This window comes from Myotis brandtii, unplaced genomic scaffold (genome assembly GCF_000412655.1).
Source record: "Myotis brandtii unplaced genomic scaffold, ASM41265v1 scaffold332, whole genome shotgun sequence".
Classification (NCBI taxonomy): Eukaryota; Metazoa; Chordata; class Mammalia; order Chiroptera; family Vespertilionidae; genus Myotis; species Myotis brandtii.
Window position 1 is genome coordinate 839,878 of NW_005362797.1, and position 15,741 is coordinate 855,618.

Below are 15,741 nucleotides of genomic sequence, written 5' to 3' on the forward strand. Positions count from 1 at the left end.
GGCTCAATATTATGACATTAAGAGGATGTATTCTTCATTTTTAAAACATCCAAAATAGGTTCAAGTATCTCATTACTCTATGAAAATATGGACTATCATTACTAAACAATATAACTAAAACAAAAAAAAATGATTAATTTTCCTTACGTGACATGTCTGCTGAATCACCTAAAATGGAAAAGGAGCAGAAAAATAATTATCCATTAATAACATAAATACTAAAAGTAAAATTTGAAAAACTCAATTATAAAATAGTGATTTTATATAATTTAAGTAATCAAGTGTCATACAAAATTAATTTTATGTGAAACTGAGTAAACTGTAAATGAAGCTAATAATTTAAATTATACATACATATTAACATTCTATATATATGACCTTTCAAACTTTGGATTAATACTTTATTTTCTTTGTATTTGATAAGTTAAATAAAATGCAAACAACTTTAAAAATAATAATATGATTTAAGTTGATATGATCCTCATTTTGTTTTACAAAATGAACTGTTAATAGACCCTTTAAGGTTAGAATGCATCTCTACTTGAAGGGGAGAATTAGTTCTAAACCTGAGAGAAATGATGGCAAAAGTTACCATATAATTCAAGGCCATAAATTAACCATGCTTTTTTTTTTTTAAACTAAATATTTTCTGTATGAGTAAAAGGTTACCAATACAGAAAACATGAAAGCCTGGGCTCATTATGTTTGTGGTAGAAATACCTATTAACCAAAATTTTAGAAGCGGCAGTTTTTAGCAATAAAGGAAAAAAAATTTAGAAATCCTTTCAAGGCAGATGATGGCTTTGGGAAATAATGATTTCAAGGACGTATGGATAATGAAGGCCCAGGGTGTGCTGACATGGTATGTGAGAGAAAAGAGAATATCGTAGCTAACTGCTGAGCAGATGCATAGGAAACACACTGCTAGTTGTGTGAACTGCTCTGACGACAACCAAATGGGGGGAGGACTGACACGGCACCACAGGAAGCATGGCTGAGGAACCCGGGCACTCTGTTTGGAAATAAAAATTTAGAAATCCTTTCAAGGCAGATGATGGCTTTGGGAAATAATGATTTCAAGGACGTATGGATAATGAAGGCCCAGGGTGTGCTGACATGGAATGTGAGAGAAAAGAGAATATCGTAGCTGACTGCTGAGCAGACGCATAGGAAACACACTGTTAGTTGTGAACTGCTCTGAGGACAACCAAATGGGGAGAGGACTGACACGGCGCCACAGGAAGCATGGCTGAGGAACCCGGGCACTCTGTTTGGACGTCGGGCTTGGCCCTGAATATCTGCAGGACCTGGGACAAGAGTACAAATAAAGACCTAAACATCACAGGCCTAAATATTTTCAAGTTATCAATCAAGATAAAATTATTAAGTGAAGTGTTTTATCTTCCTATCTTGACAAGTACCCCCCTATAACAACTTTGAAGACCTGGTTCGATTTTAGAACTCGTTGGAATTTGGGCAGCATGAGACAGCCTTAGCCTCTCCCTTTCTCTTCCCCTCCCAGCTTTATCCCCTACCACAGGAGCATGGAAGCTCATGTGTAGTCATCCACCCTGAACATCAAAGGCCTTCACCACCTCCCAACGCACGCTGCCCCTTGGGCATCCTCAGGAGGGCTCTCACTAGTTGTGCAATCTACGACTGGGGGCTTGGACTTGCAGAAGAGGCTCACAGGCCCACAAGCAGGTTTAGGACCATTTGATAGAGAATTCTGGGTTTTCAGATATCATAGTCATGGAAAGCAATCCCATTGCTCTCATTTTACTCTGACTTATGAAATGTACTTGGAGGATGTCTAAAGTGAGCCCTTTTAGAGGCTAGGTTAGACTAGATTAGACTCAGGGAGATTGACAGTTCTTTCCAAATACTGGAAGATAACATCATGGGAGTAAGAAATTAGCTGTTCTAGCCCTAGTTGGTTTGGCTCAGTGGATAGTGTCAGCCTGCAGACTGAAGGGTCTCAGGTTCGATTCCCGTCAAGGGCATGTGCTTGGGTTGCAGGTTCGTTCCCCAGTAGGGGGCGTGCAGGAGGCAGCCAATCAATGATTCTCTCTCATCATTGATGTTTCTATCTCTCTCTCCCTTCCTCTCTGAAATCAATAAAAAATTAAAAAAAATAAAAGAAATTAGCTGTTCTAGGTGCCTCAAGAATGAGGACCAATGAGCTGCAATTAAAGAGCAGATTTGTGTTCTGTATAAAGAAGCACTTTATAACCGAGCTTCCCAAGGAGAGGTTACACTATTTTGTTAAGCATTAAGTGATGATGGGGTTCAAGCATATGTAGGAAGACCCTTCACCAGAGATGTTACAGAGGACATTCAAACATCTAATGATAGACTAGATAAAATGATATTATTTGTCCCTGGGATTCCAAGATTCCAGTCAAGAAAAAAAAAAGTTTGAATGTAATGGGGTAAAATAGAAAAAAAAGCAAAGTATTTCAATTCTTCTATGATCTATATAATTTTCAACAAAGAGAACCATAAACATTATAGTGTTCTGTGCTTTGTGGGTGTTAAAAAAAGCTTGGCAGGCAAAGTAACTACTGATTCAATTCTCTTTAGGTTCAGAAGAAAAAAAGTCCCTCACTCTTTGGTCTCTCTGGAATCTATCTTACACTTAACTAGTCACCAGTAAAGAACTTCTGTTATGGGTTTTGTGGGAGGGTACAAGTGGGGGCAAGGCTCAGGCTACGCTGCACTGCCTGGACATAGAAGGAGAGGGAAGGCGGTAACTAGTCATTCCACATTCCCTATAGTGTTGCCTTTTAAAAAGTACAAATGTCCAGTCATTGTGGTGTATATCTGAAACTAACAGTGTGATATGTCAATTTTTAAAAAAGGATAAGAAGTGGACGAGTCAAATTTTGTGAAAGATTAACTTGTGATCACATTTCTTAATCAAAAGGTGGGGGCAAGGCTCAGGCTACTCTGCACTGCCTGGACTTAGCAGGAGCGGGGAGGCGGTAAGTAGTCATTCCACATTCCCTATATATAGTGTTGCCTTTTAAAAAGTACAAATGTCCAGTCATTATGGTGTATATCTGAAACTAACAGTGTAATATGTCAACTTTTAAAAAAGGATAAGAAGTGGACGAGTCAAATTTCGTGAAAGATTAACTTGTGATCACATTTCTTAATCAAAAGAGAAAACTATAACACTAATATATTAAAGTTGCTTAACAGAGGGAGAGAAGAGGAAAGAAAAGGAGAAGGAGCAACGGTGGAAAATGGAAGAAACATGCCTTCCAGAATTTTATTCACAGAATGTAAATTCCATTAAGATAGAGATTTGGGGTTTGTTTTTCTTTTATAAGCTTCTTGTATATCCAGAACCTAGAACAATACCTTGAACATGATATGTGCTCAATAAACTTGAAGAAATAAATCCACTCAATCAAAATTAACTGAGCAATAAAAAAGTAAAATATATGCCAAGAGGCACTGAACTAGGTTCTTTAGTGACCAAAATGGCAATAACATGGCCTCGCATTCCTCAGGCAGAGTAAAAACAAAATTCAGTTTCAAAACACTTAACCGAAAAAAGGGGTTAGACCTATGTATTTATATTCAAAGATTAGAATAGTTTGTATATAACAGGTGAAATATTGGTTTACTTCCTTTTCAAAAGTAGAAAATTTTACAGATAGAAAGAATACAAGGGTCTTTGTGGTATCACTGTAGAACTAAGCAACCCAGAAAATAAGTATTTAACTGATCGATTTAGTGCCTGTATGAAAATGAAGATATTAAAGGCATAAATCATCTTAGGAAGAAAGACACCTGGAACACCTGGAAAGCTGGCTTAGCAACTGAGGCCCAACAAACCCAGGGTTCCATCATTTCTAAAAACTATACCAGGTTGTGAAGATGTGACTGACATAATCTATTATGCAGAATTCATACTGATGACGGATTGATTGGTAGGTATGTCCTAACTAGACCTGCTGTCCTCTCATTTTGCTGGTAGGGTTATGGCCTTTGTTCCACCGATCTAAACACAGCAGTAGAGGTGATGATTTAGAAACAGCTGGCAAATTAGATCAATTCCAAGGAGAGAGAAAGGCAGTGGGATTTGCTAGCACAGAGCAAATGTGGCTTCTCTTCTTTCCAGCTAATAACCCTGCTGTAGCAGAGGCTCTGCCCCCTCAGCCTAGTTATGTCCTGGCTCCCCTTAGTTACCATGTCTTCCTCAAATTCTTCCTTTCTGCTCTACATGCTATTAAATTAAACTTTTTTGCTGATCTGAAATTTCTGCTAAAGGACTAAATCCAACTATTTCAATCAACATAAAATAGCTTATTCTTAATTTTGAACTGTTTGAATCAACTCAGATAACTGAAGTGAAAGAAAGATACCCGGAAATAAATAATATGGTCAAACTGGGTGTGTGCTTTATGTGCAAATAATTTTTGAAAAATAAACAATATATTTTAATTTTTTCCTTAGGATACCAAATCATTTAAAATTGTTTCTTTTAAAATACACAAACATACCTACTTGGCCAGTTGCTACTATGTTGATGAATTTGGGATGCTGATTTACAGTGAGGCACAGAATATCATCATTATGTTCCTGATAAAAACTCTGAGTTCCTACAAAAAAATAATTTGAGAATTAAATTTTAAAACTTTAAAGTATAACAGCCAAACGCACTAAATGCTATTATCCACAGCAATAAACTGCTCTGTTTAACTTACTTGCTTCTCTAACACATATTTTTGAGCACTTAATATGTGCACATCATCATGAAGATGGAAAAATGACCCAGAAACCTTTAAACTTTAAAGTTTAAAGGGATAGAGCCCTGAAAAGGCATAAACCGACGTGATACAGGCTGAAGACACAAGTGCCACAGAGTCAAAGATCAAACGCTGTGGGGATTCACAGCAGATAAGTCTTCTGATCCTGGCATGTGGCACTGCTGGACTGACCCGGCAGACTCGGTAAATGTGAAGGTGGGTGGGAAGGGCATTCCAGGTAGAAGAATATTTGAAGCAGAGGTACAAAGGCAGGAAAGTATTGGGTAAGCACACAAGGGGTTCACTTGGCTGAAGTGTGGGGTCATAAAAAAGAAAAGTGAGAAATATGATTGAAAGGCAAATTGGAACTAGAATCACAGAGGAATTTGAATACCATTCTAATAAATTTCATATTCTATAATCAGCGGGGAGGTACTGAAGAATTTTACTTATTTAATTTATGAGAGAGAGAGAGAGAGAGAGAGAGCGAGAGAGAAAGAGAAAGAGAAAGGAAGGGAGAGGGGGAGAGAGAAATACACCAATGAAACTTAAATATCGATTGGCTTTCCAAAGCCTCAGTATGAACACCATCCACCTCATCCTCACCCCCAGCAATCAGCTCACCCAGCATGCTACTTTCAATCACTATGAGAGACAACCATCCAAATCATCAATAGAATAAAGTTACAATGGTTTCAACATACAGTAAACCTTCGCTCAGAGACCTATGAGCACTTGGCATTATGAAACCCTTTTCTGCTCCTATACTCTAGTAAGACTATAAATTTGGTTACTTGAAATATTAGTAGGAAGTTCTACACTCCTATACTCTAGTAAGACTGTAAATTTGGTTACTTGAAATATTAGTAGGAAGTTCTACAGTATGAAGTATATTCTGGGCTCATGCATTTTATTATTTATAGTTTTAACAAAGAATTTAAGATGCTAAATTAAAAAATCCTAAATTTAAGAAAAATAGGGACGAGGATCAGGGTTTCCTACCTGTAGCAACATTGTGCAGAATTCCAATGGATGCAGTATGATAAATTATATCATCACCATCATTTAAATAGTGAACATTATTCCTACAGTCTCTGCCTCGATAGCCAAAAACAAGCTCCAACATGAGATCCTATAACAATGATAAAACCATATGATTCCTCATGTCTAAATATTCACCATTTTAAAAAATTGTATACAGTATTGGTATCTTCAGACAAAATAAAGGATGCATTTCTGATGTTTTACAAACTGCAAACACAAAATTAAACTAGACATACTTCTTTATGTAACCTGCTTTGGACAGCTAAAACACACATTCTATCTTTTCCACATCAAGTTGTAAAAATGAAAAGGAAAGCACAAGGTCATCTGATTCCAAGAATTTCGGTTCTTAAAGATTTTATGGGTTAAACATTGAGATACTTCTGTCTAAAAGAAGAATATTGCGATTTGTGTTCATTAGTCAAAATATCTGTTAGTCAAGATAATAGCTATTTTGACTATTATAACTCAGTAGGAATTAGGTCCCAGGGGTGCACTTTTGAGGACGGGAGCAGTACAGCGACATGGGTACACAAGGGCAGTGCACCCTCCCTGACCACTCATGCTCTCATTGACCTGAGGCCGAGTGGGGCAGGGAGGACAACAATCGCCCTCCCACAGTTTTGACACCTTATTTTTGACCCAATGTAGCACAGTTTGCTTGCTGCTGCTGATACTGGGATTATGAAATGCCTGGGAGAGACAGAGGATGTCAATCTAAAGCTCAGACTTGACATTTAAGTAATCAATTTTTACAACCAAACAAAAATGATTATTCAATATGTTTATTTTCATTAAAACTAAGATTTGGGTATTTTACAAAAAGGAAACAGAATGAACTAGAGAATGAGTTTTCCTCACCTCTATGGGTCTTTTTTTCTTGCCAACATTGTTTGTCTGGAGTTTCTCTGGCTGTGGCGGGGCCCTGCTCACGGGGGGCCTGGAACAGGGAAGAGGGAATGAGGAAAGGCACTTGTCACGGGCACCTTCCTGGAGCCGCCCTCTCCTGCCCTCCAGAGAGAAAAGTCTAACACGCCTTCATAAAAACACGCCCCATCTGCATGCTCACTAGACTGTGCCCTCTCTATCTTGATATCCTCTAAAACACGAAGGCATTCGATCTTTTATTCATTTTACTTTTAATTTCTTTAGTGTATGTTTCATAATGTAAATACTATACTAGTAACAGAGCAGACTGCTTATAAAAAATATACAAATGTTAGTGTTACATACTCAAAACTTCTTGATGGGATGCACTATCAGCAAAGCCTAGATTACTGCTCTACAGTAGCTATCACAGTATTTTATACCCGGCACATATTCAATAGATTCTTCTTGAACTGAATTTTGAAAATATTTCTATGAATTTTCTATTGGCAACAGAAATCATGTCTGAGTTCGAATCTGTACTCTTACCTGACACTCTGTGCCTACCTTCTCCCTCTTGCAGTCCCTAGCATGGCCGTGGCATCACCATCAGTCCAGCAGGACACGTTATAGGTACGAAGCACGTAAATCATATCACACTCCATAAAAGGTGATGGCTATTCCTACTGCCTCCAACTCCTTCTCTTCTCTTCTCCTGTTTACTAAAGTCTTATCAACTTCGCCTACACAGCAGCTCTCCAAAATCTAGCTCCCTCTTCTCTGTTTCCACTGCCAGTTCAGGACTATTCATAATGTCCCATTAGGTGTATATAGTTCCCATTTTGAATCATTTAAATGTAGAGGCTCTTTCCTAAAATTCTTTTTAAAATAAAAATTTTAAAACTCCACATCATTTAGTTTTAACTGATATAATCATTATTTAAATGTTTAATAACCTGAACACTGAATCTAAATTAATCATGTATCAACCCCCTCTCCAAATTTTAAGTTAATATTCATTTAAAAAATGTTTTTATTGATTTAAAGATAGGAAGGGACAGGAATAGAGAGAATGAAACAGTAATCCACTGCCTCTTGCACGCCCCCTACTGGGAATTGAGCCCACAACCAGGCATGTGCCCTGACGGGAATAGAACCTGTGACCTCTTGGTTCACGGGTTGACACTCAACTACTGAGCCACACCCACTGGGCTAATATTTAATTTTTAACAACAAAATCAGGAAATGATACAAATTAACTTTCCTCTGAAAAATTCCAATATTTATGAATAAGTCCGTAAAAATAAAGGCATAACAACATTTGTATTTTCAAAATGGTTTTCAAGTTATTTATCCATAAAAAGTAAATGAAGTGTTATGTCTTGAACATCTCTAATAATTAAAGCATAATATGCTAATTAGACCGGAAAGCCATGGTGGGTGGGGGCAGAGGCAGAGGCGGTCGGCAGGGGCCGCAGCGGCAGTGGGGGTGGGGGGAGAGAGGGCCGAGCCCCTTGCACGAATTTCCTGCATCGGGCCTCTAGTGTAATATGAAAGAGTGTGCATTTTCATGTTCAGCAGCTTATGTAGAAGTACATAACCTTGACTGGCTGGTGGCAGAGAAATTAAATGCACTTACAAGACTATATAAAGAACTTTTCAAATTATCACAAAAATTTTGGTTTCAAACCTTTTTCATATACTTTAAAGATATATATAATTAATAAATATAACTGAAATGTACAATGTTTAACTCAAAATATTTGTGCTAGGATCATTTCCGAGAAGAACAGCAGCCTTGGTTGCTTCCAAGCCTTTTTTTTAATATATTATATTGATTTTTTTACAGAGAGGAAGGGAGAGGGATAGAGAGTTAGAAACATCAATGAGAGAGGAACATCGATCAGCTGCCTCCTGCACACCCCCCACTGGGGATGTGCCTGCAACCAAGGTACATGCCCTTGACCGGAATCAAACCTGGGACCTTTCAGTCCACAGCCCGACGCTCCATCCACTGAGCCAAACCGGTTAGGGCAAGCTTTTTTGTTGAACCTGATTTAATGTTATCATTTGATAGTTGTAATTTTTATCTATACAATCCCATGTAACAGTTAAGTATACTTTAATCTATGTAAAAATAATTCATATAACGTACATTATTGCTTAAAATTACACAGCTTGCAATATTATACAAGTTAAATGGATAATGTTTCAGAGAAGTAGTTACTTATATGTGAATCCAATAATTAAGATGCTGTTCATTTCAGAAATACTCATTTCAAAGGAGAAAAACATAAACTGTGATTAGAAGTAAAGAACACCAAGTAACATAGCTCATTAATGGGAAACATAAAAGAAGATAAAAATACAAAATTAGGCCTCATAAGACATAGCAAAGAAAGAGGATTACCTGGAACCTCTTTTTAGCAGCAGATAAAAAGGGGAAAAGATTACAACACAGATTTAATTTAAAACACTAGTAAAATACTTCCTGTAATAAAGTATTTTTTACAAATTGAACGCAGATAAGCTATATTGTATATTTTAAAGGCCTATTGTTTTATTTATTACTGCATATTAGAAAAGACTTAAGTTACTCCATTAATGGCAGGGAAATAAGAAAGGTGAAGAAGAAAAATAAATGAGAATTCAACATGTTCTGTTATAAATGTTAAAACTTGCAAAAAACAGATAATTCCTGCTGTCTGCAAATTAAGGAGCGCCAAATATTTGAATTTCTATACAATCTCTTTTCAAATATCCTTTTTTCATCCTTACCTCCCAGCATTTTCCTAATGGTACCTTTAAAAAAAAACAAAAACTTCTAAAGGAGCCTTTACCACAAATGGTTCTGCTTCAGAAACGGTTTAGGGACATTTTCATCTCCATACAAATAGCTACAGAAGTACCCCAGAGTCCTTGCACATAATTTTATCAAACATACAAATACATTTACTGCCCTATATTAATGTTTTAAAATTCATGGAGACATTAAACATGCATGAAATGACCCTTAGAGGTTTATAAACTGAAACTTTTTCCACTGATAAAAATGTATGTTTAACAGATTGTTTTTATCAGTCTCTGAAACTTAAGGAAAAACTGAAACTATCTTAAGTATAGGAGTCTATGAAAAGTCATTTTAAAACCAATGATCATAATCAAGACTCTCATAACAACACCCACATATTGTATTTATAAAATGCAACTATTTTGTAGGATTTATCCTGTTTCATTTTCTGATTCTTTCTTGACAAATGTAGTTCAATGTTTAATAGGGGAAAAATATACCTTAAGTAACTATAAAGACCAAAACAGAAGAGTCAATTTTTGAGTGAAGTATTTTCTTCAATAAAATACTTACCTTACTATCCCCTGCCTTCAAAAGGAGCAAAAGGAAAAAAGGAGGAGACATATGAAAACTGATCATGAATAAAATGTACCAGTTTAGTAAGCAGAGTGAAGACAAATATTAAAAATTTGATTGATAATAAATTACTTAAATACATAAGATTTGTTTCACAAATATTTATTTTTTATAGTTTTAAAAAATATATATATTTTATTGATCTTTTGCAGAGAGGAGGGGAGAGGGATAGAGAGTTAGAAACATCGATGAGAGGTGATAATTAATATGCAATATCACTACACCCTAGCACATATGAGGACTCAGAAATATAACAATCAAAAGTGTATCTTGCCCTAACCGGTTTGGCTCAGGACTGAAAGGTCCCAGGTTCGATTCCAGTCAAGGGCATGTACCTTGGTTGCGGGCACATCCCCAGTAGGAGGTATGCAGGAGGCAGCTAATTGATGTTCTAACTCTCTATCCCTCTCCCTTCCTCTCTGAAAAAATCAATAAAATATATTTTTAAAAAAGTTATTTCCCCATAAAATTATTGTGTACATATCCTTATTTTTGATTTGCTGATTCTAGACAAAGACCAGTAATTCCCATTAGAGACAAGCTATACTTTAATTTCCTTTTTAGAAAAATTTCTGAAATAAATCTATCCTTGATTAAAGGCACATGGCTCAAAGGGCCTTTTCAAAATTTAATATCTCTGCTCATGTGCTTCCTAAAAAGTACATAGTACTAGGTTCAATTTTTATTATCTCCCTAACCCCATCACATACATTTATAAAAGTTAGCAAATAACATTCTTCAATTATATAGACTTTATGTATAGCATCATTCCTTAAACCGATTTCTAAACAGTGTCACCACCAAAAAGTATATAAGGAAAAACATGGTTTTCTAAGAGGTACTGGGGACCGTATAATAAAAGAGTACCACTGTTATTTAGTTTTTGCAAAAATACATTCAGTTAAAGAATAAATTCAATTATTAATAGCAGTATCATTTTCTTCATCTAGATTTAAACTTGACTGTTACCTCTCATCAATTGAGGGTTCTTTTTGTTGCAAATGAGGCTTGATTCCAAACATTGGACGAATATTTGTTGATAAGGCTCTGATGGTGTAACTGATTTCATTCTCCCTTGTAACATCACTGTCGTAGCCTACCATAAAATATAAGAATTATTCATTAACTGATAACTGAAGAGACCAAGTATGTGATCTTATTATTTGAATACAAGAATTCTGTTCAATGATATGAAATAAGTTAAATAACGTGTATTACAGTGATTCCCAAAGTGGGCGCTACCGCCCCCTGGTAGGCGCTGCAGCGATCCAGGGGGGCGGTGATGGCCACAGGTGCATTTGGGGGCGATGAGTAACTGCTATTAAAATTTAAAAAAATTAATTTCCAGGGGCTGAGTAATATTTTTTTCTGGAAAGGGGGCGGTAGGCCAAATAAGTTTGGGAACTACTGGTTACAGCCAAATTATAAAATAATATACAGCCAGTAAAAGTGATGTAGAAGAATATTTAATGATATGTAAGATGTTTCAAAGTATTACTAAGTGATAATAGCAGGCTACAAAAAATAAGTTCAATATGACACCATTTTTGTTTAAAACATACTATGTATATAAATGCCTTATTAATAGATCCCAAAATATTAACAGAAGTTGCCAAATATTAACAGAATTTGACCAACAGAAGTGGTCAAATTATGGATTCTGTACTTATTATTTACTGTAAAAGGTATTTTTTAACTTTTCTATAATGACCTGGTATTACCGGTATATTAGGAATTATTTTAAAACATGAGGTTAGATACTATAAATTTTTAAACAGTACTTATTTAAGTATGATTATCTTACACTTGGAGATAAAGAATATCTAAGTCATCAATACATGACAGCCTGTTCTTCTTGAACCAATTTTAGTATTAAACAGACCAAATAGACTAAAATTACAATTATTCAAACATCAGTATTACTTGTTTCAGCTTCTGCAGCTTAAACCAGATGTACTGTTTTTACTATGTTCTAGTTAAAATAAGACTGTAAACCAACACACCCCCATCTTCTTCAGAGCCTGTATCAGATTCTTCACTATCACAAGGCCTTTTTTCTCGAGAGCCCTCCATTTCATTTGTCCAAACCATTAAGGACATATCCGCGCCTCCTAAGGTCACCAGCATGCTGTCATCACAAGTCCAGCGCACATTTGTGACCTGTGTACTATGAGCCACATACCTCTTAAACTTTGCAAATTTTCCCTAAAGATTAAAAAAAAAAAGCCAAAAAGTCATTTTGAGAAATTTCATTACTTGAAATCTTTGAGTTAAAATTTTGAATTTTTTTCTTAATGTATGACCAGGTATTAGTCATTATAAATACAACTTATACAAATTAGAAAATACTGAAATTCACTAGAATAAAATATAACAGTTCCCAAGCTGGTGAGGGCAGGGTACAACTAGTAGTTTCACACATTGCTAGTACCGTGGGCATAGCTTTTTTAGAAATCAACTTGGTACTGTGCATTAAAAGCATAAAAACGTTCTGACCTTTCATTTACCAATCCCCCTTCTAGAGATCTATGCTAAAAAATGCAGCGTGTGCAACAATTATTTACCACAGCATTTACTTCTAGCAGTGAAAAACTTTAAATACCTTAAATGTTCCTAAGAGTAATACTACATTGTATACTTATGGAATAATACATGTCTATTAAAAACAATGTCTATGAGACATATTGTTGAAAATAGAAACAATGATTTAGAAATCAGAATATAAATATCTATGTACAGGGTGGCCATCTTAACAAAAGTAATTATCAATCATGTTGGTATAAACCCATGTAAATATCTTTTATCTTAATTCATTCATTATCTGTAAGCAACATACATGACCATGTCTTTTTCTTTTAAATATCAAGAAAAATACAAGTTCTAGAGACTGGCAACTTTTAAATCTTGAACAGTAGCATTACCAGTTACAGAAGTACATTTCAGAGTCATGTATCATAAGCAGGTTTCAGATGGACATCATTTCAAGGATTTTAATATAAGAAATATTTTAAATATACAAAACATAATGCCAGCTAAACCAGTAAACTTTCTGGGAATGAAAGTTAGCTGAAATAAAAGGGGGATCTGTCAACAAAACACTGCTAGAAGGTAGTTTCCCTAAGATTTTGTGGTTCTTGCTGCAATAGGTGAAGAAGGAATCTGTACAGCAATATCCCAGGACCTCTTCGTAGGGCATTTATACCATTTAAAATGCTCGAAGTGAAGTTTCTGACTAATAATGTTTTATTGGAACACATTCTTATCCTATATAATAAAAGCTTAATATGCTAAATGTCCAGTTGTCCGTTCAACCAATCAAAGCACAATATGCTAATGATATGCTAAGGCTGCTCAACCGCTTGCTATGATGTGCACTGACCACCAGGGGGCAGATGCTCCGACCGGTAGGTTAGCTTGCTGCTGGGGTCCAGCTGATCTGGACTGAGTGAGACAGGCTGGACATGCCCTGGAGCCCTCCTGTGGTCCCTCCCCGGTTGGCCAACCTCCCACATCTCTCCCTGGCCCCGATCGTGCACTGGTGGGGTCCCTTGGCCTGGCCTGTGCCCTCTCGCAATCCGGGACCCCTTGGGGGATGTTGGAGAGCCGGTTTTGGCCCAATCCTGCAGGCCAGGCTGAGGGACCCCACTGGTGCATGAATTCATGCACCAGGCCTCAGGTCAACTATAAAGTCCTACCACTTAAGTGTATATAAAGTAGATACACTACTTTCTTGGGCACCTGAGTTGTCTACGAGAATATTTAAACTTGCGTTTCCACTTCAGTAATGATTTAAAAATAATAATATGAGGCCTGGTGGTGTGGCTCAGTGGTTGAGCATCAGCCTATGAACCAGGAGGTCAAGATTTGATTCCCAGTCAGGGCACATGCCCAGGTTGCAGTCTCGATCCCCAGAAGGGAGGCATCAGCAGGCAGCCAATCAATGATTTTCTCTCATCATTGATGTTTCTATCCCTTTTTCCCTTCCTCTCTCTGAAATCAATAAAAGCATATTTTTAATAAAATAATATGAGCAATTAAGACCATCATGAACCAAATATCATATATGGTTTCAGTGCCCTATTTCAAATATACGTTTAAGCTCATGTTGGTGCCAAATTATATATCTAAATTTGTGGCAATTAAGAATAAATGCATCTAGACTTGATACATGAATTTTACTTTTGTAATGTTTCCCAGTAGTTTGAATAGAGGAAAGCAATAAGAGAATTAAGTCATCACACACTAGCATAGACATATAGTACATTACTCCAAAGAATTTGTACAGTTTGGTTTTAGCAAAATAACATCATTCATCGTATTAAATCAATGTTGTTTATTTTAATTTTGTAGATATTATATTCATAGTATTTTTATTTAATTGATTAAAACATTAAATTTTAAAGGTATAAATATAAACTTGTTATTTACTGCTGATATATATTTAATCAAAAGAATATTAAATTATTTACGTTATTATTAGGGTAAAAGGGATATTTCCTTTAAAAGGAATATTTACATTACTCAATGTTGAGAAACACTGTACAACATAATATAACTTAAGACATGGATCATAAATTATAATACTTCTAGATAAAGCCATAAATGTGACATTAAGAACAGGGAACATAAGGTAGTTACAACTGGCTGCTTATATTTCCCTCCCATTTTCTCCTTCCTTCCTTTCCTCTTTCCTTCCTTTCTTTCTTCTGCTTCCTTCTTCCCTCCCTCCAGCAAAAGAAAAAAAAAAGAATAGGGAACATAATTCTGAACCTTTCATATTTCAACTTATATTACCTATGTAATATTGCTATTTCACTGTTGTAATGAAATAGCATTTCACAACTATGACATGCTATGAAAGGACATTACATTAATGTTATAATTGTAATCATTAGGACAGTTAAAGAAAAACACATACTTTAGCAGGATATCTAAATAACTTCACAAATCCCAAATCATCCCCAGTGGCTAGAACCATTTTGTCATGGGTGAGGCAAGAGGCAGTTATATCTGTGACTTCTCCAATTACTGGCCAAATTCCCTCACAGCACAAACCAAGCACACTTGTCCATGATGCCCAACCAATTTTTTCTACCTAAAAAGGAAAAAAAAATATTGTAAGTTTGAAATATCTAAACCAGTGGTTCTCAACCTTCCTAATGCCGTGACCCTTTAATACAGTTGTGGTGACCCCCAATTTCATTGTTACAAATTGAACATAATTAAAGCATAGTGATTAATCACAAAAACAGTATGTAATTATATATGTGTTTTCCGATGGTCTTAGGCGACCCCTGTGAAAGGATCATTCGACCCCCAAAGGGGTCGCGACCCACAGGTTGAGAACCGCTGCTCTAAACCTAAAAGTTAACAACTAAATATGAATATTTTTCTTTGTAATTGCACGCCATAAGTAAAATAAAAAATGTAATACAAATTATTAGTTGTCTTGGTTTTGTAACCTCCCAAACTCTAGTTCCTGCAGAAAAAATGTTTTTAAATTTATCTTTATTGTTGAAAGTATTACAGATGTCCCTTTTTCCCAATTGACCCTTTCTAGCCCGTTCCCACCCCCGTCCCTGGGACTTCACCACATTATCTGTGTGCATGGGTTATGCATATATGCATGTAAGTTCTTTGGTT

At 36.0% G+C, this 15,741-nt stretch overlaps 1 protein-coding gene across 1 annotated transcript in view; it reads right to left on the reverse strand.

The window, feature by feature from the left end:
• EML5 (echinoderm microtubule associated protein like 5) overlaps nt 1-15,741 on the reverse strand; it is a 102,717-nt gene that overhangs the window by 16,662 nt on the left and 70,314 nt on the right. The window contains exons 25-33 of the mRNA XM_014543665.1: nt 15,017-15,193; nt 12,102-12,303; nt 11,068-11,194; nt 10,036-10,050; nt 9,082-9,090; nt 6,666-6,744; nt 5,763-5,892; nt 4,515-4,613; nt 148-168 (exon numbers count right to left, since the gene is read on the reverse strand). Of these exons, the coding sequence (XP_014399151.1) occupies nt 148-168; nt 4,515-4,613; nt 5,763-5,892; nt 6,666-6,744; nt 9,082-9,090; nt 10,036-10,050; nt 11,068-11,194; nt 12,102-12,303; nt 15,017-15,193 (859 nt within the window). The remainder of the gene's footprint in view (nt 1-147; nt 169-4,514; nt 4,614-5,762; nt 5,893-6,665; nt 6,745-9,081; nt 9,091-10,035; nt 10,051-11,067; nt 11,195-12,101; nt 12,304-15,016; nt 15,194-15,741) is intronic.